General features: G+C 42.6%; 1 protein-coding gene across 1 annotated transcript; it reads left to right on the forward strand.

Annotated features, from left to right (window-relative positions):
* The first annotated feature begins 476 nt into the window (after window positions 1-476).
* LOC104596184 (dehydration-responsive element-binding protein 1B-like) lies at window positions 477-1,607 on the forward strand. The gene has a single exon (XM_010257243.2). The coding sequence runs from the start codon at window positions 658-660 to the stop codon at window positions 1,345-1,347; it is 690 nt and encodes a 229-aa protein (XP_010255545.1). The 5' UTR covers window positions 477-657; the 3' UTR covers window positions 1,348-1,607.
* The last annotated feature ends 22,804 nt before the right edge of the window (window positions 1,608-24,411 follow it).

Consider the following 24,411-nt stretch of genomic DNA (forward strand, 5'->3'; position numbering starts at 1 on the left):
CGGTCAATGTCAATAATTCACACTATCATACAATACAATGTATGGCCACTTGAGGAGGGCCGTACGTCATTAAAAGTATTTGGTTGGCACTTGGGATGGACGGATTCATTCCGCATCCCAGTCCAGTCCCACGATGAGAAATTGAGACCTGATCAAACCAAACGACACGAATTCTATTGTGAAGGTCCCTTTCTTTCTTTCCTTCCTATTTCCTATTTCCTCTGATTATCGCCCGCCTATCACTTGAGGGCAGAGCTCCAGCTCAGCTGGAGATGGTTACGACTTACGAATCACCCCATTCCCCAACCAACAGAATCTACTTAACTAGGTCTGGAGCCGAGTCCCGTCAGTCCAGTGGGCGCTCTCTCTCTCTCCCTCTCCCTCTCCCTTTCCGTTTCCGCACAGGCACAGCACAGCCTGGCGCCTCTCAAGATTCCGTGTTCGCGTGCCATCCGCATGTCCACTCCACACTTCCCAATTCTCCCTCCCTACTCCCTTATTATAAGTCAGCCCCCTTCTCATTCCTTTTGTGGCACTTCCAAACTTTCTAGTTCTCTCTTTCCTAACTCCTAACTCACGAGATCACGACTATACCTTTCTCTACACTCCAACTGAAATAACTTCCTCCTTCCTCGTCAACCTACACCCCACTTCGCAATGGATTTCCTCAGTCAATACTCCAACTCGTATCCTTTTCTCTCAGATTTCCCGTCCGCCTCTTCCCCAATGTCCGATTCCAGCAGTCATCCAGCTACTCACTCCGACGAAGAGATCATGCTGGCATCCAGCCATCCCAAGAAGCGCGCCGGTCGGAAGAAGTTCCGGGAGACTCGGCATCCGGTTTACAGGGGCGTCAGGCGACGGAATTCCAATAGGTGGGTCTGCGAGGTCAGGGAGCCCAACAAGAAGTCGCGGATATGGCTCGGCACGTTCCCCACTGCGGAAATGGCTGCACGCGCTCATGATGTAGCCGCTTTGGCACTCAGGGGACGATCCGCTTGTCTCAACTTCGCTGACTCTGCTTGGCGCTTGCCCGTTCCTGTCTCCACCGATGCCAAGGACATTCAGAAAGCCGCGGCTGAGGCTGCAGAAGCATTCCGCCCTCCTCAGGACTCCGATACCATGTCCAACGAAGACGTCAAGGCTGACAACACGGCCCCCATGTCAATGTCGCCGGAACCGGATAATGAAGAAATGTACGTGGACGAGGAAGCAATTTTCGGAATGCCGGGATTGCTCGCCAACATGGCAGAAGGGTTGCTACTCTCCCCACCTCACTGTTCGCAACAACAATGGGATGACGTGGAAAGCGATGCTGACGTGTCTCTGTGGAGTTACTCCATCTGATCCTCTCTCTGCACTCTGTATCCTTCTTATTAGTCCTTTCCCGTACTTTTTAGCGTTTGAGGATGAACCCCTTTTTTTATTTTTTTCTAACTGGGGGTCAGGTCTCAAGGTTAGGCTTGCTTTTTGTCTTTCTTTTAGGGGTTCGCTTGGTAGGTTGAAGGCAGAAATCTATGTCTACTCTCTACTCTCTACTGTATGTATGACAATGTACCTTACTGTATGTATGGAATATGGAATACCAAAAGGCTTTCGAAAAGAAACTTCCTGTCATTCTCTTCTAAATCAAATAATCCGAGCTTCTGCTGGCAGCTTCAAGAATCAAAGGTGCATCAGTATCCGTATGACCTATTGGCTACAGCTGCTCCTCCAGTCCTTGAATAACATATTCGAGGAGATTGAACTATATATTCTACTCAAAGCAAAACTTGATTTTGGAAGCAGATTTAATTTACATACTTTATTGCTTCCCCGCTTAACATTCTTAGTTACATACGGAAAAACAGAATTGGTTAAGTAGTAGTAGTAGTAGTAATGGGTCCAGGGAAGAACAGCAATAAAACAAGGCAACGCCCAGCAGACTTGGATAATTATGGACTTGCTTTGGAAATTCCTTCTTATTTCTTCTCAGAATTCTTGGTTGAATCACCCATCGGCTTCACCTCAGCTAGTACTTTTAGTGAACAGTAAAAGTCAGTAATCCTGAACAGGGCACCATTAGATTTGGGAGATTCTGACTTCAGTTGTTTCATCAGACCTCAAGCAGTAATTCTTTCTCCTTGGCTTCAATTGTTTGATTTCCTACAGAAGAAATGCAAGAATACTTTACTGCTATGAACAGCCCATCAATACTGGCAGAAAATGCCATAAGGGCCTAAATATTGCCAAACTTCTACATTATAATACCACTTGGAATATGTAGAATGATGATAATCAATTGAAACAGAAGAAAAGCTTTCACTGATGTCTCTTCCTATAATTTTCTGAAGCCACAAGATAAAGCAAGTGTTGCCAAATAACCAGTTGAGATTTCAACCTGGCTAAAAGAATGTAATAGATTGAAACATATATTTAAAAGATGTGTGACGTCAAACGGTTTGTTAGTTGTGAAAACTATAAAAAGAGAAGTACCTACAAGGAGAGAAGTTTTGAGATAAACAGTGGTATAACGCATACATTAGATGGTGATGTTCTTCTACTCTCAAAATTCTTGGGCCATAGGTAAGACAAATTGACCAACTATTTTTTTATCAGTAATGATGACCAAAGTTCCTTATTAAAAAAGCAGAAAGACAGTAATAATATACTAAACCTTCCTACTCTGAAGTCAATAGGAAGGACCAGAAATAAAACTTTTCTGAAATCTCAAACAGCCCCAAAAGGGTTGAAAATGCATCTAATTGTTCTTTATGAGAATCACAGTTGGTTGAGCCATGTAGAAGAATGGCTAGCGATTTTATATCTTACTGGCTCTGTCTTCTTTTTACTTTTCTAATTTATAATTAGCTAGATAAACAAACTACGGTATTCAATGTCAAATTCAGAAAGGTCAAGTTACTGTTAAAGATGAGTTATTTTAAGCTATCAATTTCCAAATTCAGTTACAAGATTATCTTATTCAGAATAACTGCAACAAAGAATCACGAATAGACAAAAATCACCAATTTCCAAATTCAGTTGCGGGAAGATGAAGCATATTTTTTTTCCCGCAAAAATGCCTCGAACTTTTTAGGAAATGGTGCATAAAGAAACTCAATACTTTCATCTGTCAAAACAAATACCAGCATCCTCATCAACAAGAATCTGGGGAACATCAAGCTTATCCAGTAGATCACCAGATTCACCCACTCTATTGAATTATCCTTGCAAACCAACCTGTTCTGCTGGGGTGGTATGGATAGCATCCCCCACACCAAGGACAGCTTCTTCCACTTAAACACATAAAGGTGGTGCACAAATGTTACCCTCAGACATTGAACAGAATTGACTCATATTGTCCATATAACAACATACCTTCAGTTGGGATTTAATCCATCTCTCTTGAGAATATATTAGACAACAAGAACATCTGTCATATGTAAGATAAGTCCTACTGTTGATGATAACATAAGATGTCATCCAGTGTTTTAGTCCATGGATTTTTTTTGTTTTTTTTGACATGTTAGAAGTAGATTAAGAATTTGATATACAAACTATGTCAGAATCCACATATACACACAAATATACAAACAGAGAGATGATCTTGACAGTTTATATCACATGAACTCTCAAATGCCTAAGAGGTAAAAGAATACAAACAAATAGTAAGCTGGCATAGAAGAAAAACACTTGATAAAGGAGCATCAAAATTGTTACCATTATTTGACATTTTGGTATATCTACATCAAATCTTTAGGTATGAAATGTTGCATAGTTAAGGAATTCCATGGGGGCACTTTAAGAACTTGTTAGCATTTTCTGAAATAAACTAGGCGAGCTGTACAACCTGCCTCAAACAAAACAGAGAGATAAACCTCATTTCTCACAGGAATGTGGCTCCCAAGTTTTTCCTAATTTTATATGAATTCAAGTGATAAGGTTATTTTGTATGGCTTTTAGGCTTTACTACCATTTTAACTTGAGGAAGTCTTCATTGATGTAACTTGAAGATGTCTTAAAACACTAGAACATAAAATCATCTTGTAATTCTTGGGATCAACTACATATGAAATCCAATCAATTTTTACCTCACCGTCTCACTTCCCGTCCTTCCTTTCTCATACTATTACCTTTTCTCTTCAGGTTTTATTAGGATTGTAGGTGCAAATATTGAAGAAACCTTTACTGGGATTTAGAAAAGTTGGAACAGAGCCAGAAGAAGAATAAAAGGATTCATTTAATAAAATCGGTTGAATTGGGATTCATTTAGTAGGGCACCTACTTTCTGTCCCCACAACGACTGAGCCTAACTACTCTTTTCAGGTTCAGGGCCAGCCAGAAGCCTTCAATTCCCATAGGAACAGATGCAAGTGTCATTGTAGGCTGCTTATGCACTTCTCTTGTCTGATGCAAACATCCCTATCTTGGATGCAGCTAGCTGAAAGAATCACATTGCTAACCATAAGATATTCATAATCTAACTTGAGAACTGTTGACGTTTGGTGTGGCTAAGGAATTCAACAGTCACAATAACTGTTGTTTTTTGGTATAACTGCTGAGACTCAACAGTCACAATTACTCTACTAAAACTGCTCTATTTATTTCGACTCCTCTAATTCTACCCCTCCATTTTTTTCGCCAGAAATTTAGGGACCATGTTCCCTATTTTCTTCTATAAAAGGGGAGCTTTCGGGGAGTAGGATCAGGATGGAGAGTAAGCATTAGAAAGCTGAAAGGGAGCTTCCTACTATGTTTGGTATCATTTTTCTTCTTCACTGCTGCCATTAAGGATTCTTTCATACCAGATCAAAGCAGTCATCTATGCTATGGAGTGCTTCAAGGCTTTGTTAAAGACATTTTGGCACTAGTAAAGTTGCCAGTTTGTAATACTCTCATCAAGGATATGAATAAACAAGTTTTTCTTTCCTCTCCCGTGGATGTAGGTCTCTTTGACCAAACCACGTAAATCTGGTGCCATCTTTACCTTTCTTTTGCTCTTATTATTTGCATTATAATTCACATATTTCTCAATTATTTTCTTGTTTGCCATACTACTTAATCGGTAATTCAGAGTTTAATCCTAACAAGGACAAAACCTGGATGCCTAATTTCCCACAAAATAATAGCCAAGTGATGAAAAATAGGTGCATCTGTGGTTGATAGGAGACTCCGGACTGATTAGTAAATGCTAAATGACTACTATGAGTTTATGGAGAAGAGTTAGTTAAAATCAACTTAAATTTTATGAAGAAGAGAAGGAAATCAACTAAAATTGCATAAACCAATGCAGTTAAATAAGTAATAGAGAAGGATTGCCGGAAAACGTATTTCATTGAGAATAATGACACATGGAACTTGCAACAAAAATTTGTTGTTCAATCAGAGATATACCAATGAAACTCACATGCTCATTGCTTAAATTCACTCTGAACAGCCTAATTGCTTTTAAAATCCAGTTCCATGCATAACTTTTGTCAGGCTTTGATTTACCAATTTTCATACCTCTCTCTCTCTCTCTCTCTCTCTATATATATATATATGGATCCTGTCATCCAAACCCAAACCCCATAAAATGCTTTTAGTGGTCGGTGGCTATCAACTTAAATGTCATCAAACCCCAGGAAACTAACAAATGACACAAGATCTAAGACCATGTTTGGGAGTGCTTAAAAATAAGTGCTTATTTGGGTCATTAAGCACTTATTGATATTTGGAAAAAAAGCCTGAAATAAGTGATTATTTTAAAAATAAGGGCTTATTTTTTAACCCAAATTTCCAGCTTTTTTAAGTGTTTATACAGTAAGCACTTATTCAATTTTTTTTCTTCCAAAATTATCCCTAAATGAAATTTAAAAGACCACTTATAAAAGTATCCCTAGTTGAATTTTATGAAAGCACTTTTACGAAAGTACTTTTATAGGGTACTTTCTTAAAAATTAGCTTCATAAAAGTACTTTCATAAAAGTATTTTTATAAAAGTAATTTAACAAAAGTACTTTCAAAGGGTTTATTTTGAAAATTTGAAAGAAAATGAAGGATAAAATATTCACAAATGCTTATTTAAGTGCTTATTAGAGAAAATGACTACCAAACACCCATTATAAAATAAGTGCTTATGCACTTGAAATAGTTGGGTGCCAAATGCAAATAAGTGTTTATTCTAATAAGTAATTATTTTTAAACACTTATTTTTAACTTAAGCACTCCCAAACATAACCTAACACCAGAGAAAGAAAGGGAAAGATTAGAGTTGGGACATCCAGCCTTCGACCTGCTCGATAAATCAATGCCGAAAGGACGAACGAATCACCCCATCCTCGCCCATGACTTCACAAGAAATGGAACTTCGCCGACCACGTATCCTTTCTCAGTGAGAGGAGAACACATTACTCCCTCGAGCAAAATAGTGCAGAGCACCGCTCAAAGAGAGTTCAGTGAACGAAAAACACTGAAGAAGAAGGAGATTGATTTAATGGTCGAATGCCCTTGTTTATTGATAGGTTTCACTTTATATAGGCTCATGGCCGTTACAATGGATCTTTGGAGGATTGATTGACTATCATTAGAATCAATGATCATAACGGTAATGATTTGTAATGATTGTATGGCATGGCCACGTCAGCACAGAAATGGTTATACTGGGCTGCAATGGTTGGATACTTCTGGGCTGGGCTTTGAAGAGAGCTGGCTGGTATGACAGGCCCAATAAATAAATCAAAAGGTCTGTAACATTCCCCCCTCCTTAAAAACGGCCTTGTCCTCTCGAAGGCCCATTGGTGGAACTTACAAGTCAAATTGCTCCAACAACGTCCTTGATTGTGATATTTCAAGTGTTGCTGTTGCATGACACCGCCTATATGCGTATGTGACAATTAGCTCATCAAAAGCAAACTCATTGGAAGCCCTAGCAGAAGACGTTCCTTCAGTTGGAACCACAAAGTCATAATAACCCAGACGCCCTATACTTGAGACTAGAGTTGCTTGCATCCTCAAATATGATTTCATGGTTTGGTAGTGTTGTTTGGCCTCCAATTTGTTTCTGTTGTAAACCAAATTCAACATGTTGAGTGACAGTCTCCTTGATATTAACACACGGCTTCCCTATAATTACATCACCTTTGTACTCCCTTTGGATTTGTTCCACATAAAGGCCAAAATGCAGCTTTCCCATTCTATTGGCAATAGCTGATGGTGAGCGATGTGAAATAGATTAGGTTGGGAACTAGGATTTGTCCAAAAACCAATTGCAACAATGCTGCCACAAATAACATATTGTCAAACTTGCCAAAATAGTTAATGGCATTGCATTTAGTAAAAGGGAAACATGATTGAACCTTTAACCTGGCCATGTTCTCCATATATGCTATTAACCCGTATAGATTGACCATTGACACTTGCACAGTCAAAACACAATTTTAGAACATAATCTGCCAAGCTTCTACAATTCTTCAGTATTATATTCATATATCAAGTAGATGAAAGTAAAACCATGTGGCACAACCCCCTTATCTGATCTCATCCTCAAGTAGAATGTTGGCACCTTATTTGATCGAGCCAAATGACAGAACCCACAAAAACCCAAATTCCATGTTGACAAACTTCTTTCAAGAAATAAATTTATCAAACAACCACATATCGGTGTTAAGACATGAAGCTTGCATGTATCATCGACCACCCAATGTGGACTCTATAAACAAGTTTATTCAATTGAGTCCAGGTAAAAACCACTTTGCAGCAATGAACCTGAAGGCCTTCTCGGTCGGTAGAACCCATAATCAATGCAATTACCCAAAACATGTGGGTGAGCTTTCTCTAGGGCCTCGAGAAACCACTTCATTGAAGAGATCCAGGGCCTACTCCCATGCAGACTTGTTGAGTGGGGGAAGAGAGTGTGAAACCTTGGAATTAATGTAAACTGTTATAGAGTGACAGCTAACAAGTTGATTTTGTTGCAGAGTTTTCCCTACTAGACTAATAAATTCCCCTATCTCGTTCTGGGGAACATTAACAAAACTTGAAATGACCTGGAATGTTGTGGGTACGTACCTGGGTTTCCATGCTAGCCGGCCTGAACTAGAGTTGTAATTACAAGTGGTTCAACACTACAATTCCTTGAACAGGTGGCAGAAGATCAGTCACCCAAGGGTGGGAATGCATGATTTGAAATGCATGCCGTTGTAACCACAACGGTGTCTCTTGGCTCTGTTGAGCTCAAAGGTGCCAATGACGATGAAGAAGAGGAAATGTAGTCTAGAGCTCTCTTTAGTTCAATGAGGTGGTTCGTGACTTCAGATCTGGGGTTGATGTGACTAGCTTGCAAATGCAACGATACCATGGATAGTCCAAGGTTGACTGCTATTTCTAAAAATACCAATAGGAACCTCATCTGACACAAGGTCTGTTTTCGTGAACTCCAACCATTACATCATCACTAACTGATTTGAGTGCTTGAGACCTTGTTGAAGTAATGGATTTGGGATGGTTCAAATTAAGGTTCTGGACTGGCTCCGAAGCTGCTGAACTGAGGATCGATGAAAGAAATGGGTTGGGAATAATAATATTGGAATTTCGGGGAGGTGAGGCAAAGAGGAAACTATTCAATATGGGACTCAGTTTGGCATTATGGCTTGATAGGGAGAAGAAGGGGAGTGTGACAATGAAAGGGGAGACTTGGCTTCTAACACTAGAACCCAAGAAGAGAATGTTGGTGGAGGTACTAGCGGTGGCTACTGGCTAGAATGATGCATGGTCATTGCTACTGTTGTGACAATGCTGGTTGGGTTGGGGAAGACGTACGTGAGCTATAGAGACCCTGTTCTAATGGTGGTTTTAATGCCGGCTTTAATGGTGATCTTGGTGGAGGCTTGCCTTGGGAGGGGATGGGAATGGGATGATTCCTTGGGGGTTATTTCTCGATGACGTTTTCCTTTCTTTTTTCGATCTAGTGAAGGAAAAAGAGGAGAATCTAATTAGGTTATTAGAAAGGTCAATGGCAGGCTGATATGGATTGGTGTGGGAGAGACTCGAGAAAATGGGGAACGATGGCTAGGGTGTAAATGTAATGTTTGTATGGCCACGTCAGCACAGAAACAGTTATAATGGGCTGTAATGGTTGGATCTTGGATACTTCTGGACTGGGCTTTGAAGAGAGCTGGCTGGTATGATAGGGCCAATAAATAAATAAATTCAAAGGTCTGTACAGTAATCACACAAACATTGGTGCTTTATTTTCCTTGCAATTCCACAAACCAAAGAGGAGAATTGCAAAATGGCAAAGGTACAAACCTAGCTCGGAGAAGATCAACGATTCATGGACCTGGGTCGTCCCTTAGTTGGGGCGCCTTATGTAATCTAATGGGCTTTAACCCAAGTAAAACCTAGTGCGTTTCTTTCATGAGAAATGAAGACACGATGTCATTGGCCCAACTTACTTGATGCATTTCTATATATCTAATATGAATGCAAATGCAATTCATCATGTCTAATAGAGAAAATATCTGCATCTATCTATAGCTTAAGTCCCCGTTTGGGAGGGCTTCGGCCTTTGAGTTGAGCTGCTACAAATAGAGGTGTAAAGTGGGCTATGCCGGGTCGGCCCGCGGGCCATCATGGGCTGTGCCGCCCTCCCCGGTGAAAATTTTGGGGGTCGGCTGGCTCGTGGGCCGAGCCTTGGGCCAGGTTGGTCTGTGCATCAGGTCAAAGCTATTTATTTAAAAAAAAAAAAAAATTGACAAAAAACTTAAAATTTTAATTATATATAAATTTTGTGTATAAAATTGCTTATATATGCAATAATTAAATAAATTAGTATAATAAAATAAAAAAAATATATATTTATTTTATTAATATATTATATACTATCTATTATTATATAATTATAATTTATATAATATTATATAACTATATAATATATATATATATATATATATATATATATATATGAATCGTGCCGTATCAACCCGTGGAATTAAAACCCTAGGCCCAACACGGCCCGCATGGTCGTGCCGGGCTGCGGCGATACGCCCGGTTTACACCTCTAGCTACAGATAAGTCTAAGTCGCTTATGTTGAGAATCTGTGCTCCAGTTAATCAATCATCGCTCAACTGGTGTTCCAAACGTTGATATGGGCGTTTTTGGAATTTCACCAAACATAAGTTAAGTTGTGGGCTTTGTTTATGGAGCTTACCTCGGAACGCCAGAATCCACACTGCCCGAAAGCCCTTTCAAATGGGCTCTTAATTTATTTCTTAGATGGTCTCATGGGCAATCCAATTACCCAAATGAACCTGTGCAGGCTACTTCTGATGACGCTCTTCCATTTGATGAATGGTCACGCACTTTAGTTTTGCGCGTTGTCACTGATCGTCCTGTAAAAGTTGCAGGGTTGACGGAAATGATTTCAACATCCTGGAAAGCTTCCGATTCCCCTTTGCTTGATTTTGGACCAAATTCTTATCTTCTGAAGTTCCAGACAAGTTTTGATAGGGACCAAGTTATTGAAAAGGGGCCTTGGCTTTTTGACAATGACTTACTTGTTTTACAAAAAGGGGATGCACATACTACTCCGGATGCTTATGCTCTGCAACATGTCGAGTTTTTTGTTCATCTTATCGGTTTTCCCACTGCCTACCTGACGTCTAATGCAGTCAAACGCATTATTTTCACTCTGGGTAAACCTATTGAACCCTCTGCGAAAGAAGTGAAAAATTGGAGCCGATATGCTCGTATAAAGGTGAGCGTCGATATCACTAAACCACTGCGCCAGGAGATCCCTTATACTCTTCTGAATGGTGATACCATTAACATCCGCGTTCAATATGAACGCCTCCCACGTTTTTGTACTTTTTGTGGATTGTTTGGTCATGAAGTCTTGGCATGTCGTTCTAAGCATCGTCTCCTGGACGCACTCGGCCGCTGTTCTTCTCCAAATGCTCAAGAAGTGATTAGATCTAGACAGGTGGATCATATTACAATGGACATTTGCGTCCCACAATCCTCCCGATCTCCTAAAATTCATCGAGTGTCTATTCATGATGCTCCCTCGCCTGTTCCTAATGATGTTCACCCTTCCTCCCCTGCACCGATTATCGCCCCTGATACCTCATCGTCGCCAACTTTCATGACTCCGACGCCGGAAACTGTCTCAGAGGAAGTGACCCGTGTTTCACGTTTGGAAGGCGGGGTAACTACCGATTATGTCGGTTGTTTACTCGCCAAATCAGGTAACTGCTCAAAACCGCTTCCTCAATCTGATGTCAGTTGCTTACCTATCTATACACATTCTAATCTCATTGTCACTCCCTCTATCACTCCGGTGATATCTTCAACGCGCTTATTGGAATCTCCATCATTACCTTCTGTGGCACACCGGTTTTCGTCATCCATGGAGCTTTCATCCTCTCCTCCGAATTCGCACCAGTTATCAACCTCTGGGTGCTCTCTAGCAATGGATACATTATTTCCATCCCATGTGGACGGCAGGACCGCTAGTGTTCCTGCCAAATCAGGCAAGTTAAACCTTATTGTCTCCTCTCCGTCATCAACTTTGCCAATGGCTTCCTGTACGAATAATATACTTCCTGTTGGATCTTTGAGTCCATCTACTTCAAGGATTCTAACTGATGATGTGGACATGATTCCGATTGATCAACCCTCCCGTAAGCGTGATCGTGAAAGGTCTGTTACCATCCCTCGGACGGGTGCTCCTAGACTTAAACGACAAGCTCGTGATGGTGGGAATACATTTCCAATTACATCTTCAAAGACAGCTGTGGATGTAGGGCTCATACTGCCCCACCCGGATTTATGAAGCTGATTAGTTGGAACTGTCAGGGTGGCGAGACTCGCCTGACAGTTCCATATCTCACTAGACTCCTGCAACAACATCGGCTTGATATTTTCTTCACTTCTGAAACAAAAACTCCCACCACTAAATCTCACAAGTTGCTACGACATCTGCATGATTATTTCATTGAAATTGTGCCTGCTATAGGACGCTGAGGTGGTGTTTGGTTCGGATGGCATAAGACTGTTTCTCTCAGCTTTCAGAAGATTACTGATAATGCAATTTATTGGGACTTACTGTGCTATTACGTCCACCCTTCAGCGCAAGGCCGTAGAAGCTTCTTTGATGAATTACAGGACCATAAAGAACAAACAACTACACCCTGGGTAATTTGTGGGGATCTTAACATGATCACTACTGACCTTGAAAATTTTGGTGGTCATTCTGTCACCAATAGAGAAACTTCACTACTAACAGAAATTATACTGTTGTGGCCTTCTGGATTTGGGCTTTTCAGGCCCTGCCTTTACTTGGTGTAATCGCAGATCATCAGATCAAATTATATGCAAGAGATTGGACCGCTTTCTTGCTACTGCAGACTGGGTTCTCAAATTTCCACGTGCTCATGTCCAACATTTGACATCTCTCTGTAGTGATCATAATCCTATCATACTAACAACTCAACGTTCCTGGAAAATAAGAAGGAACTACTACAAGTGTGAAGAATCCTGGTTTTCTGAACCTCCGCTTTATGATGTACTCTCAAATGCTTGGCACAACTCCCATGGCAATTTGCTATCCAAATTGCATTGTACATTCATTCACTGAATTCTGCAAATGGGGCCAATCCCTTCATGGTAATTTTAAGACAATCATTGCCGACTTGGAAAAACAGCTGCTAGTTGTTCAATCTTCTCACCCAGATGCTGGACTGATAGCTCGAAAAAAATAGCTACGAACTGAACTTGAACAATGGCTTTCTCGTGTAGAACTTTACTGGAAACAACGAGCACGAATTGAATGGTCCACCCAAGGTGATCGGTGTACTCGATTTTTCCATATTGCAGCTAGCAACCGCCATCGAAGAAATCACATTGCTTGTCTGCGAAAACCAAATGGTTCTTGGACGACCCGTGCACGTGAAATCTCATCATTACTAAGCTCTTACTATCAAGATTTATTTCAGCCATCTACACCTGATCTCTGTAATTTTCATTTGCCTCAAATGGCTTACACTATCTCTGATTTCACAAACACCATGCTCATGCAAATCCCCGAGGAAACTGAGATCCATGATGTTCTATTTAGTATGGGCCCATGGAAAGCCCCGGGTCCGGATGGTATGCATGCTGTGTTTTTACAACAGGGTTGGCCGTTATTCAGAGCAGAAGTTACAGCTTGGGTACAACACATTTTTCAACATCCCCAAGATATTGCTGTTGTCAATTCTACTAACTTATGTTTGACACCAAAAGTGGACAATGTAGAAACTGCTAAAGATTTCGGGCCCATTGGAATATGCAATGTGTAATATAAATTAATAGCAAAATAAATAGATCTTTCCAAGGCTTACGACAGAATTGAATGGCCTTTCTTAATATCATCCTTCATCATCTAGGTTTTTCCTCTACTTTTTGTGATCTAATCTATTTCTGTATTTCCACCAGTCAACTTCTTTTAGGCCTTCTCGGGGTTTACGACAGGGTTGCCCATTCTCCCCATACTTATTGTGTATGGAGGTCCTTTCTAGATTACTTGAGCAAAACATCCAACATGGCACACCGCATGGTTTCCGCTTTGGAAACTCGGGAGTTCGTCTATCTCACCTTTTATTTGCTGATGATCTGTTATTGTTTGGTCATTGTACACGTACTAAAATTACGACTATTCTTCATCTTTCAAAATGGGCCTTCAAGATGGTATTTTTCCCTTTCTTTTATATTTTAAAACACAGTTTCACATTCTTAAATCAAAAAATTTATTCAAATGGACATAATCACATAACTAATTTTAAGTTTAATATTAGGTCGGGTCGGGCCGGGCTCGGGCCGTGCTATTTTGACAAAACCCGAGCCCGGCTCGAATTTATTGCGGGCCGGGCTTTTTGGCCCGAATTTAAGCCCGCGGGCCTATAAGTATGTTCAAGCCCGTCCGGGGATCGGGCCGGGCCAGGCCGGCCCATCGGGCCACCCGGCCAATGAACAAGTCTACCCACGAGTGCGAACTTAATTGGCCAATCATTGGGTTGTGAATATTATGAACCGTACAGATAAAATATCTTAGAGGCCCACTATTCTTGGGTAGATCAAAAACTGCTGAATGGAATTATTTGGTTGATATATTGAAGTCCAAACTTAGTTCTTGGAAGAAACACACTTTGAGCCATGTAGGTCGCACAACTTTAATCAAATCCACTCTACAACTCATACCTTAGTACATCATGCATCTCTTACCTAAAGCGATTTGTACTGATCTTAATAATATTTGTAGGACTTTTTGGTGGACTGATTCAGATAAGCATGGTCTTCATATGCGTTCTTGGGATACATTCTTGAGATCAAAAGATGAGGGAGGACTTGGACTCCGTGATGCATCAGCTCTTAATGAAGTCCTGATTCTCAAACTTGGTTGGCGTTTCTTTTCCAACCCATCAGTTCTTTGGGTGAAGGTGTTAAGGGCAAAATATATCAGGACTAAAAATTTCTGGTACGTACCACTATTACCCTCTGGATCATACATTTGGCAAGGCATTTTAAAGCTGAGAGATATCTTGCGCCAAGGTTGTCATTGGCTTATTGGGGATGGGTGGACTATTGATGCATTGCATGACCCTTGGCTACCAAATGGGGTTATTCCCTCTCTATGGCTCCCACACCAAGCCACAACATCAAAGTTGCAGAGTTTATTGAGCACTCCTCTTTGACTTGGCATAATAATCGAATTGCAGCCTCCTTTGATTCACCTACTATTCAATCTATTGTCTCCATTTGACTTCCTTTACAGACTGACACAATGCCAAACAAACTAGTTTGGAAGCTGACACCTCATGGATGCTATGCTACAGCAGAAGGTTACAAACTTCTAACCTCTATGCATCCCACTTCTTCAAGACAGCAATTTCTGGCTTCTAAAATTACTTGGCGTCAATTTTGGAGCCTCAAGAATGTTAGACCTAAATTACTCCTCTTCACTTGGAGGTTGTTCCAAAATGCTCTGCCCACCAGAAGTAAACTCCACAAAATTCTTCATTTCTGTAATGACATATGTCATTTTTGTGAATCGGCTACAAAGATAATGGATCAATTATTTTTGCATTGCCAATTTTCTAGATTGGTTTGGTTTGGTTCCTCTATGAGCTTTAGGCCTAATTCATACCCGGCGAGAAGCTTATCAGAATGGATTGCTGAATGGATTTTTCTTGATTTGAGTAACGGTCAATCTTATGGTTTGACTTGTGGTCAATACTTCAATATCCTTTGGCACATTTGGCTTGCTCGGAATGCCCTCATATTCAATCATCAACACCAATACCCAGAATTCATTATAGAAGAGGCTTGAGTGGATTGGCAGTTGCATTTTGATGTTATTCATCACTCTTTAGTGGTACCTAATGAGAATGTTTCTTCGGCCCCAACTACAGTGATCCATTGGCTTCCACCACCAAGAGGTAGTGTCAAAATCAATTTCGATGGTGCCATTGCTACTGATAAATCTGGCATTGGTATTATTATTCAAGATGATAATGGATCATTTCTTTTTGCACGCGCTATTCCAATAGCACATCAACCTGCACTCTTCAGTGAAGCCTTAGCTCTTTTGGAAAGTTTTCGTGTTGCTTCTTCTCTTGGTATTTCTTCTGCTATACTTGAAGGTGATGCACAACTCTTAATTAATCTCTTGTTGGAGGATACCCTTACACCTCCATGGAGTATCTACACTCTGCTTATGGATTGCAAGAGATTCCTATCCCACCTTCAAGACAATTCAGTTACTTTTTGCTCCACGGATTTGTAATCGGGTTGCCCATAAACTCGCTAAACATGCATTGCCTTGTTTGGAATCTGATGTAACTAAGTAATTGTTGATTGGATCAGCCTTCGGGCATTTTCGAAAAATTACCAAAATGTGCAACGACACTTCTCACTTCTATAATTTGGCCATCTAATTCTGTTCCAACACAACTGGGTTTCAAGTTTCAACCACAGAAACAAAAAAGATGGATTGAAAAAAAAATAAAGGATCTTTTGTGGGGTGTGCAACATTTTTGGAGAATCTTTTCTTTTCATTTTGTCTCAATTGTTGGGGAATCAACAATAAATAATTTCTTTCAAGATCTGCTTGAATTGCTCAAACAACATGGAAGAAGACCTCACCTTTCAATCTGTAAATTAAGCATAACTGATAACAAATAAATATTTAATACTCTTGCAGTCTCTCTCCACTCCAATTACTATACTTATTCATTAGTTAGTTTTGATGGTGTGCGATTTGGATACTCCTAACTGGAAGATGATCTGAACACTAGTTGCATGGCGAGGTAGACCAAGATGCAAGATAATAGATCAGAGAACCCAGGGTGGCTAACCCGGCAAGGTCACTTCAATGCTTAAGTCAGTACTATATTATGGATGCGAGTTGAATACTTGAATGCTAGAGTGCTAGTGAGCAAATAATCGCACGTACCTTTGCCTTGGGGTTCGATGTCCTTATATAGTGGAGTAGTCGTGGATCTTACGAAAAAGCTTCGGGATCTCCGGGATGCGTAGGTAAGATATGTTCCGCTTTTTAAGGAGAGCAATGTGTCAGTTGATAAGGTTTATCACTTTCCTCGGATTCGGGCGGAGTGAGTATGAGTCTTGTCGTGATCTTGAGAAATTCGGGGTCCGTTGGGGAGGCTTCTGGAGTCAAATATGTGGCGCTTCGGTTCTTTAGCCCCAAATTGGTACTTCAGTTCTTTAGCCCCGAATTGGATTGGGTGTCAAGGTGCCTTTATGTCGAGGTGGTTTTGGGCAGAGGTGACTGAATACCCGAGCTCTAATTGTTATGGATTGGGTTCCTTTGGCTGAGTTGTCACCCCTCGAGTAGATCGCGTCCACGTGACCTCTTCTTACTAGATCGTGTCAAATCACCCTTCATCAATTGCCCCCCACTCCTTGTGCCAGGGGTCCTGACCCGGTGCGGGGAGTTCATAATGAGTCCAGGTGGATTTGGCACGAAGTCTAGGTGACATGGAGGGCGGACCGTTGGTCGGTCCGGTTCAATCATCCGGCTCAACCAGGAAATGTCCTAGATCACGTCTCGGCTACGCGCAGGCATCACACTATTTATAAATTCCGTAGACGTCAAAGGGCACTCTCAACCGATTTCGTCCTCGGGTAGCGTGTACCCTATTTTCATGGGAGCCGTCGGGTCGCACAGATCTCAACCGTTGATTGCCAAATTTGGTGGATTATAAATAGAGGCCAAAGGACCCATTATCCTTGCCATATATCGTGTAACTGAGCTTTCTTGAGATCACGTCGAAGTCCTTCAGCTCGCCATTCTTTCCCCTTGTGTCCGAGGTCGTTATCGCCTTCTTTGGTGAGTTCGTCTTCTTGCACTAGTTGTTCCCATTTCCTTTTCCTTTTCAATATGTCTAGTGCTAGCATAGATAGGTTACTTAGTGATTCTAGTGTGCCCGGGGGTGCCGAGGTGCAGCCCTCAGCTCCTGCCGGTGAGGCTAGCTCTTCGTTAGAGAACTCCTCTTTGAACCTTTTAAGAGAAATGCCTATACCTAACATCGGGCCATCCCAGTTTGAGGGACCCGAACCTCAAGTAGAGCGGCCGACCTCCGGAGAGGGGGTCTTGTCTTCTAGTCGAGGTCGGGATCTAGACAACTTTGGCCCTTCCATGAAGACCTCGAATAGGTTGCTGTCCTTAATAGCTCGTTACCATCTCCCCAATACTCTCGTCTTCAGCATTCCTTTGGGTCAGTACCCTTGGGTCCACGAGCATTATGAACTCGTAGTTTGTGAGGAGCAGCTCATAGTTGGGCTGCGCTTCCCGCTCCACCCCTTCATCGTAGAAATTATTAAGTTTTTTAACGTCACTATCGATCAGCTACACCCGAACTCCATCCGTACGATTGTTGGTACAATCTCGCTCTTCCACGAGTATAACCGACCTCTCACTCTAGATATCTTTAGCTCAATTTGTTCCATTAAGAAAAATTCTTCTTGCCTGTTCGACGACACCCTGTAGAGCTACTATATCTCACCTCGCCCCAAGTTCAAGGTTCTATTTGGTAACCCGAACAGCGTATCGGCTTGGAAGAGAAGGTATTTTTTTTGTTCGGAACCCCGAAGGTTGGTCATTCCTAACTCATTGGCAAGTGGCCATTAAGGACCCTAGGGTGAGGCTGGATGTAGAGAACAAGGCGATCATCGATTCTTGGAGGGACCTTGGCCTTAAGATGGAATATTTCCTGGCCAAGGAGAAGCTTGTGCGAGCTGGGCTGAGTCCTCCTGGTAGACCTCTACCTCGGCACACACATTACTTCTCCCTTTTTTCTTTTTGTACTTAATTCAGTTCGTAGCTAACTGGAAAAAATTCCCTTTTTCTTCTCTTTTGCAGGAGCTATGACTAGTGTCGATGCCGCTAACCTCTTAAAGAGTGTTCAGAAGGGGAAGAAGAGAAAGGCCTCGAAAAGGTCCCGTCGAGAGGAGGCTACCTCTTCGGTTCCTCCCGAACTCGAGGTCGCAACGCTAGAGCCAACCTCTGTTGAGCTCCCAGGGGAGGAGGTTCGTCCCCAACCTCTGGTTGTTGACCTGTAAGAAGATCAGGATGAGGAGACCCACCTTGCGAACTTGAAGGTACTTCAGTGCCCGAGCCTCAGCCCCCCTCAGCAAAGGAAAGCATAATGACTCCGAGGCTCGATCTCCTTAAGAGCAAAGATGCAGTGTTTCCTACAGAGGTCGCAGAGTGGGCTGACATGCCAACAAGTCAGCTCGGAGGAAGAGCAGCTAGCTACTGTATGGTGGTAAGTAACCTGCCTCTTCATTTATTTTCTTATCCTTTTGTCAATGATACTTACGCTTGCTTTCATTTTTAGGTGAACTCTACTATCCACTCGCTAGTCTATTAATCTGAGATCCGCTTGAAGTGAGCTCGGGAGGCTGAAGAGAATGCTCGGAAGCTTTACCGCGAGCTGGACTTGGCTCGGGGTGAAATTCTTAGGGCAAAAAAGGGGGCTCGGAGCCAGGAGGAGCTGATTCTACTGCTAACGGAGGAGAAGAAGAAGCTCAAGGGGGAGAAGGAAGCTCTCCACCAGGAGAACGAAAACCTTAAGGCAATGATCAAGGAGCACACCAAAATCTTCGACACCGCAATTTAGGAGAGAGATCATACCGTCAAGGAGTTCAAGGAGTCCCCCGAGTTTCACGACCTCCAGGTCGAGTATGGTTCCGGCTCGTACCGATCGGGCTTCAAGCTCTACAGGTGGTTGGTGCGGCAGAAGTTCCCCAAACTCAACCTCATATCCATTTCCATGTCTTCTGTTACTCCAGAGATGGCAAAGGAGGCTGACGAGGAACCTAACTCCTTCGAGGGAGAAAGTGATGACGAACTTCTCAAAGCAAGACCATCAGAGGAGGCAGGTCGAGACAACGTGGAGGAGGACAACGTGGAGACCGACCTACCTGCTGGAGGAGATTCTGGAAAGTCTGATGTTTGAACATCCCTGCTCCCCCCCCCCCCATATATTGTGTATGTCCCGGGCCTTCGAGTTCGGTTATAGTAAAAGTTGCCATGTACTCGAAACTTTTTGTTAATGAAGCATAATAATTCAAAAGTCTTATGTGTGCAAAAAATCTTGTGCAAAAATCTTTCTAAGTAAAATTTTTCTAATTGTCGGTTATCCTGAAGTGCCAAGCTAGCAAACTGGACTCCAAGTAGGAATAACCTTGTATTGTTGTATGCTGAGGTGGATAGACACTGTAGGGTATATACCTGACCTATCTATGCACGGGCTACTTACTTACTCAAGCCAAAGAGGTGATTGGGAGTCATTGCGCCTATGTCGAGGAGGCGACTAGGACTTATTGTAGTGCCGAGATCTTTTGTCAACTCGGCACCGCAGCCCTTAGGCTTCTGGGAGTGACTCATAGTCCTCTCTCCAGTCCATCGTCTTTTTGACCAGTTCGGTGGTCCCATGGACTTAGAGGAATTTTACCTTGGAGTCATGGGCTCATAAGTAGTACCTTCTTAGGTTATCGATGTTCCATGCTCGAGGTACCTGCTTCCCTTCCAAAGTTTCGAGCTCATGTCCCTTCCGAAGTCTCGGACCTTCCAAATTCGGTCCGAGCTTACTCATGTCGGGCTCAGGTACAATAACTTTCTGGAGAACCAGGTCGCTGACACAGAACTATCATTTCTTGACCCAAGCGTTATAGTACTGAGCTACTTTCTGCTAATAGGTCACGGTCCGAATGTAGGCCAAGTCTCGCACCTCCTCTACCAGGTCCAAGTTGGTACAGAGCTCATCGTCATTTGTTTCCTCATCATAGGCCTCAAATCGCAATGTGGGTACCTCGATCTCTACTGGGATCACCACCTCTGTGCCATACGTTAGGTTGAAGGGGGTCTCACCCGTCGCGGTCTTGATAGTAGCTTGGTAAGCCCAAAGGACACTAGGCAGTTCGTCCACCCACAATCCCTTTACTCAAGCTAGGTGAGCTTTTAATCCGCGAAGTATTGCCCCATTAGTTACTTCTACTTGTCCGTTCACTTGGGGGTGTGCCACTAAGGTGAAGATTTGTTAAATCCCCATCTCGGCACACCAGTTTTGAAACTTAGCATCTTCGAATTGCTTCCCATTGTCAGATATCAGCACTTGGGGTAGTCCGAAGCGACATACTATGCTTTTCTAGAAGAAATTCTATATGTTACGAGCTGTAATTGTTACCAGAGGTTCAGTTTCCACCCACTTCGTAAAATAATCTACTGCTACAACCAAGAACCTCCTCTGCCCTGTTATTGGTGGGAAAGGACCAAGGATGTCGATTCCCCACTGCGCGAAGGACCACGGGCTACTAAGGTATTTCAAATCAGTAGCAGGTTGGTGGTGAATATTGGCATGCCTCTAACATTTGTCACACTTTTTAACGAGTTCAAGTGCATCTACCTTCATTATGGGCCAATAAGAGCCTTGCCTTAATACTTTCTGTGCGAGGGCTCTATCCCCCAAGTGTCCACCGCACAAGCCTTCATGGGTGTCACGAAGTAAATGCTTAACTTTTGAGAGTCACAGGCAATGCAGGTAAGGGAGCATGAAGGATCTTCTGTACAGTTGTTTGTCTATGAGGACGTACTTGGCTGACTGATGCTCTACCCTCTGAGCCACATTGCATTCTGCAGGTAGGGTCCCATGGAACAGATAACCAGCGAACGGGTTGATCCAGCTCAGTTCTGCTTGCGACATAGGAGCAACCTCTTCTGCCCCCCTAGGAATGCTAAGTTGAGGTATGTCCTCTATGCACACAGTTCACATACTGTTGTCGCTCGTGCTCGCTAGACGTGGCAAGGCATTGGCCTCAGTGTTCTCAGACCTCAGAATTTTCCTAATAAAGCAAGAGATGAAGCTATGCAGGATCTCTCTAACTTTGGCCAGGTAAGCTGCCATAGTTGGGTCACGGGCTACGTACTCGCTAGGGACTTGGTTGACCACTAGTTGTGAATCGCTGCATACAATAGGTGTTTTACTTTCATTTCCCTTGCTAAGGTCAGCCCGGCAATCAGCGCTTCATACTCTGTCTCATTGTTCGATGCCTCGATTCCGTACCGTAGAGCATACTCCATCTTCACCTTGCTTGGGCCGTATAGTATCAGTCCTGAACCGCTTCCCTTTTGGTTGAATAAGCCATCAACGTGGAGGATCCAGGGCTCCTCGCCCTAGGTCGGTACCATTCTGACTAGGCCTAGTGCCCCATTGGTTGACGCTCCCGTCGTGTGAGTGAGCTTGGTCAATTCGGGGGTTGTTGCGCCGAACGTGCACTCTACTACGAAATCCACCAAGACCTGGGCTTTGACTGTTGGTCGTGGCTCATACCGGATATCGTATTCGCTCAACTCAATGGACCACTTCGTTAATCTTCCAAACACCTCGGGCTTAAGCAAAATCTGCCTCAGGTCAATTATTGTCGATCAATGGCTCAAAAACTTTGTTTACAAGGCGCTGGAATGTTGCTCCAACATTTTTCAATCCAAAGGGCATGACCTTGTAACAATATAGCCCGAGGTCAGTTATGAAAGCGGTCTTGTCTTCGTCAGCGGGATCCATCCTAATTTGGTTGTAACTGGAATAAGCATCCAGAAACTCAGCAACTCGTGCTCTGAGGTCACGTCCACTAGGCGGTCGATCTTGGATAGCAGGAAGCAGTCTTTCAGGCAGGCTCTATTCAGGTCGGTGTAGTCAACGCACATGTGCTACTTGCCATTAGCCTTTTTCACCAGAACTGGGTTGGCCACCCAGCTCGGGTAATGGACTTCCCTAATGAAGTCTGCCACGAGGAGCTTCCCGACCTCCTCATCGACTAGCCTCCAACATTCTGGGGCAAGGTTACGTTTCTTTTGTCTTACTAGACTGGCTAAAGGGTCGGCATTAAGCTTGTGAGTTATAATTTTTTGATCAATCCCGGGCATCTCTACCGCGGATCAAGCAAAAATATCTAAATTTTCAAGTAAAAAACTTACTAGCTAGGTTCGAAGTGGTTCATTGATGACACCAATTTGAAGAGTTTTGGCTGGTTCGGCGGTAGAGACTGGTATGTGGACCGTTTCTTCTTTTAGGGCAGCTCGCTTGTCGGTATACTCCGTCGGTTGCTCGAGTTCGACATCTTTTGCCAACTTCGCTTTTTCTTTCAAAGCGGCCACATAGCACTTGCGGGATTTGAGTTGGTCACCTCGCACTACTTACACCCCGTAGTCAGTTGAGAACTTCATCGCTAAGTAGTAAGTGGACACCATCACACACAAAATATGCATGATAGGCCGACCTACTATTGCATTGTAGTGGGAGCGAGTCGTGACTACCAAGAACGTGTGCTCAAATCATACAATGTTTGGCCACATGCTAGCTTCCACGAGTACTGTGATTCGGCCAAGAGGCCTGACCTCCTCGCCACTGAACCTTATCAAAGGTGTATCTGCCAGTTTCAGGTCGCTTTATTGTAACTGTAATTTGTTGAAGGTCTCCTTGAAGAGTATGTCTGCTGAACTGCCTAAGTCTACTAAGATGTGTTTCACCTCAAAGTTGTTCATCCTTAGCTTCACTAGTAAAGCTTCATCGTGCGGGTACTGGATCATGTGCGCATCGTTCTCTGTGAAGTAGATCGGTTCTTCGAGTCGAGGTCGCTTTGGCGGATTTTCTCCTTCGTTCTCCAATTCATGGACCGAGGTCCTCCTAGCTGCTGATGTACATCCGATAATGATGGACCGCCGGGGATCATATTGATGACTCCGCAAATTGGCCTTTCCTCTGGCAGCTGTCGAGGTGGCTGCTCATTCTGCCTACTGGTCTCGGGGGACATTCCTCCTCTGGTCCCCCTGTCAGTCTGCTTTCCCACTCTCTTCTTGCAATATGGAATTCTTCAGGTACCCGCGACGAATAAGTTCCTCAATCTCATCGCAGAGATTGCTGCAATTCTCCATGCTGTGTCCATGATCTCGACGGAAATGGCAGTAGACATTCGGGTTTCTTGTTGCTAGATCTCCCCTTAATCTGTGAGGCCATTTGACGAAGGAGGAATCCTTAATAGCCATTAAGATCTCTCCTTGCTTAGCATTCAAAGGTGTATAGTTTATTTTCTCCACGGGTAAGGTCTTGGAGCACCGACCTGACTTGTGCCTGCGCGATGTATTTGGGCATCAATCCAGATAGACTTCATAATAAAGCACTTCATGAATTTATATCAGAGTATCGAAGCTGAATGTATTAAATAAGGATGAAAGGCAGTTTTTTTATGGCTAAGATTTTTATGCTTTTTAGACTGATCTGGGATGTGAGGAATTCATCTCTACACAATAAGTCTGTACTGAATCCACTTCAGCTGCTAGAAGATATATATGCAACACTTCTTACCTTCGAGCACAGCTGTTCAAGACTCTCATCCAAGCTTTATACACTCACATATAAATGCCTCAACAGAATATAAATTGTTCACAACATACAATATGCTCACCGACTGAGAGTAAAGTCTCTCTCCATATTTTCTGACTCAAAAAGCCTAGTCAACAATTTCTACAAGAATGATGAAGATGACTGGCTTATCCAGCCTACAAAGCAAAAAGTTTTACAGCTATTATCTCCTTTTGATATAGTATGTGTAAACCATGTAAATAAAGATATGAATAAGGTTGTACATGAACATGCTTATAATGCATGTAAATATAGTATGATAATAGAAAACCTGTGCAACGAAAGACTTTTTGGTAAGGGTGTCAATGGACTGATTTTGGATTAGACCCCGTCTAGTCCAAAATCAATTTGGATGGATTGGACGGACCAATAAGACATATTGGATTTAACCAATCCGATTCAAAATATTTATTAGATTTGATTGGACCTGGTCCATCCATAACAAATTTTTATTGGATTGAGTTGGATTAA

This window comes from Nelumbo nucifera, chromosome 1, assembly GCF_055504915.1.
Source record: "Nelumbo nucifera cultivar China Antique chromosome 1, China Antique-T2T, whole genome shotgun sequence".
Lineage (NCBI taxonomy): Eukaryota > Viridiplantae > Streptophyta > Magnoliopsida > Proteales > Nelumbonaceae > Nelumbo > Nelumbo nucifera.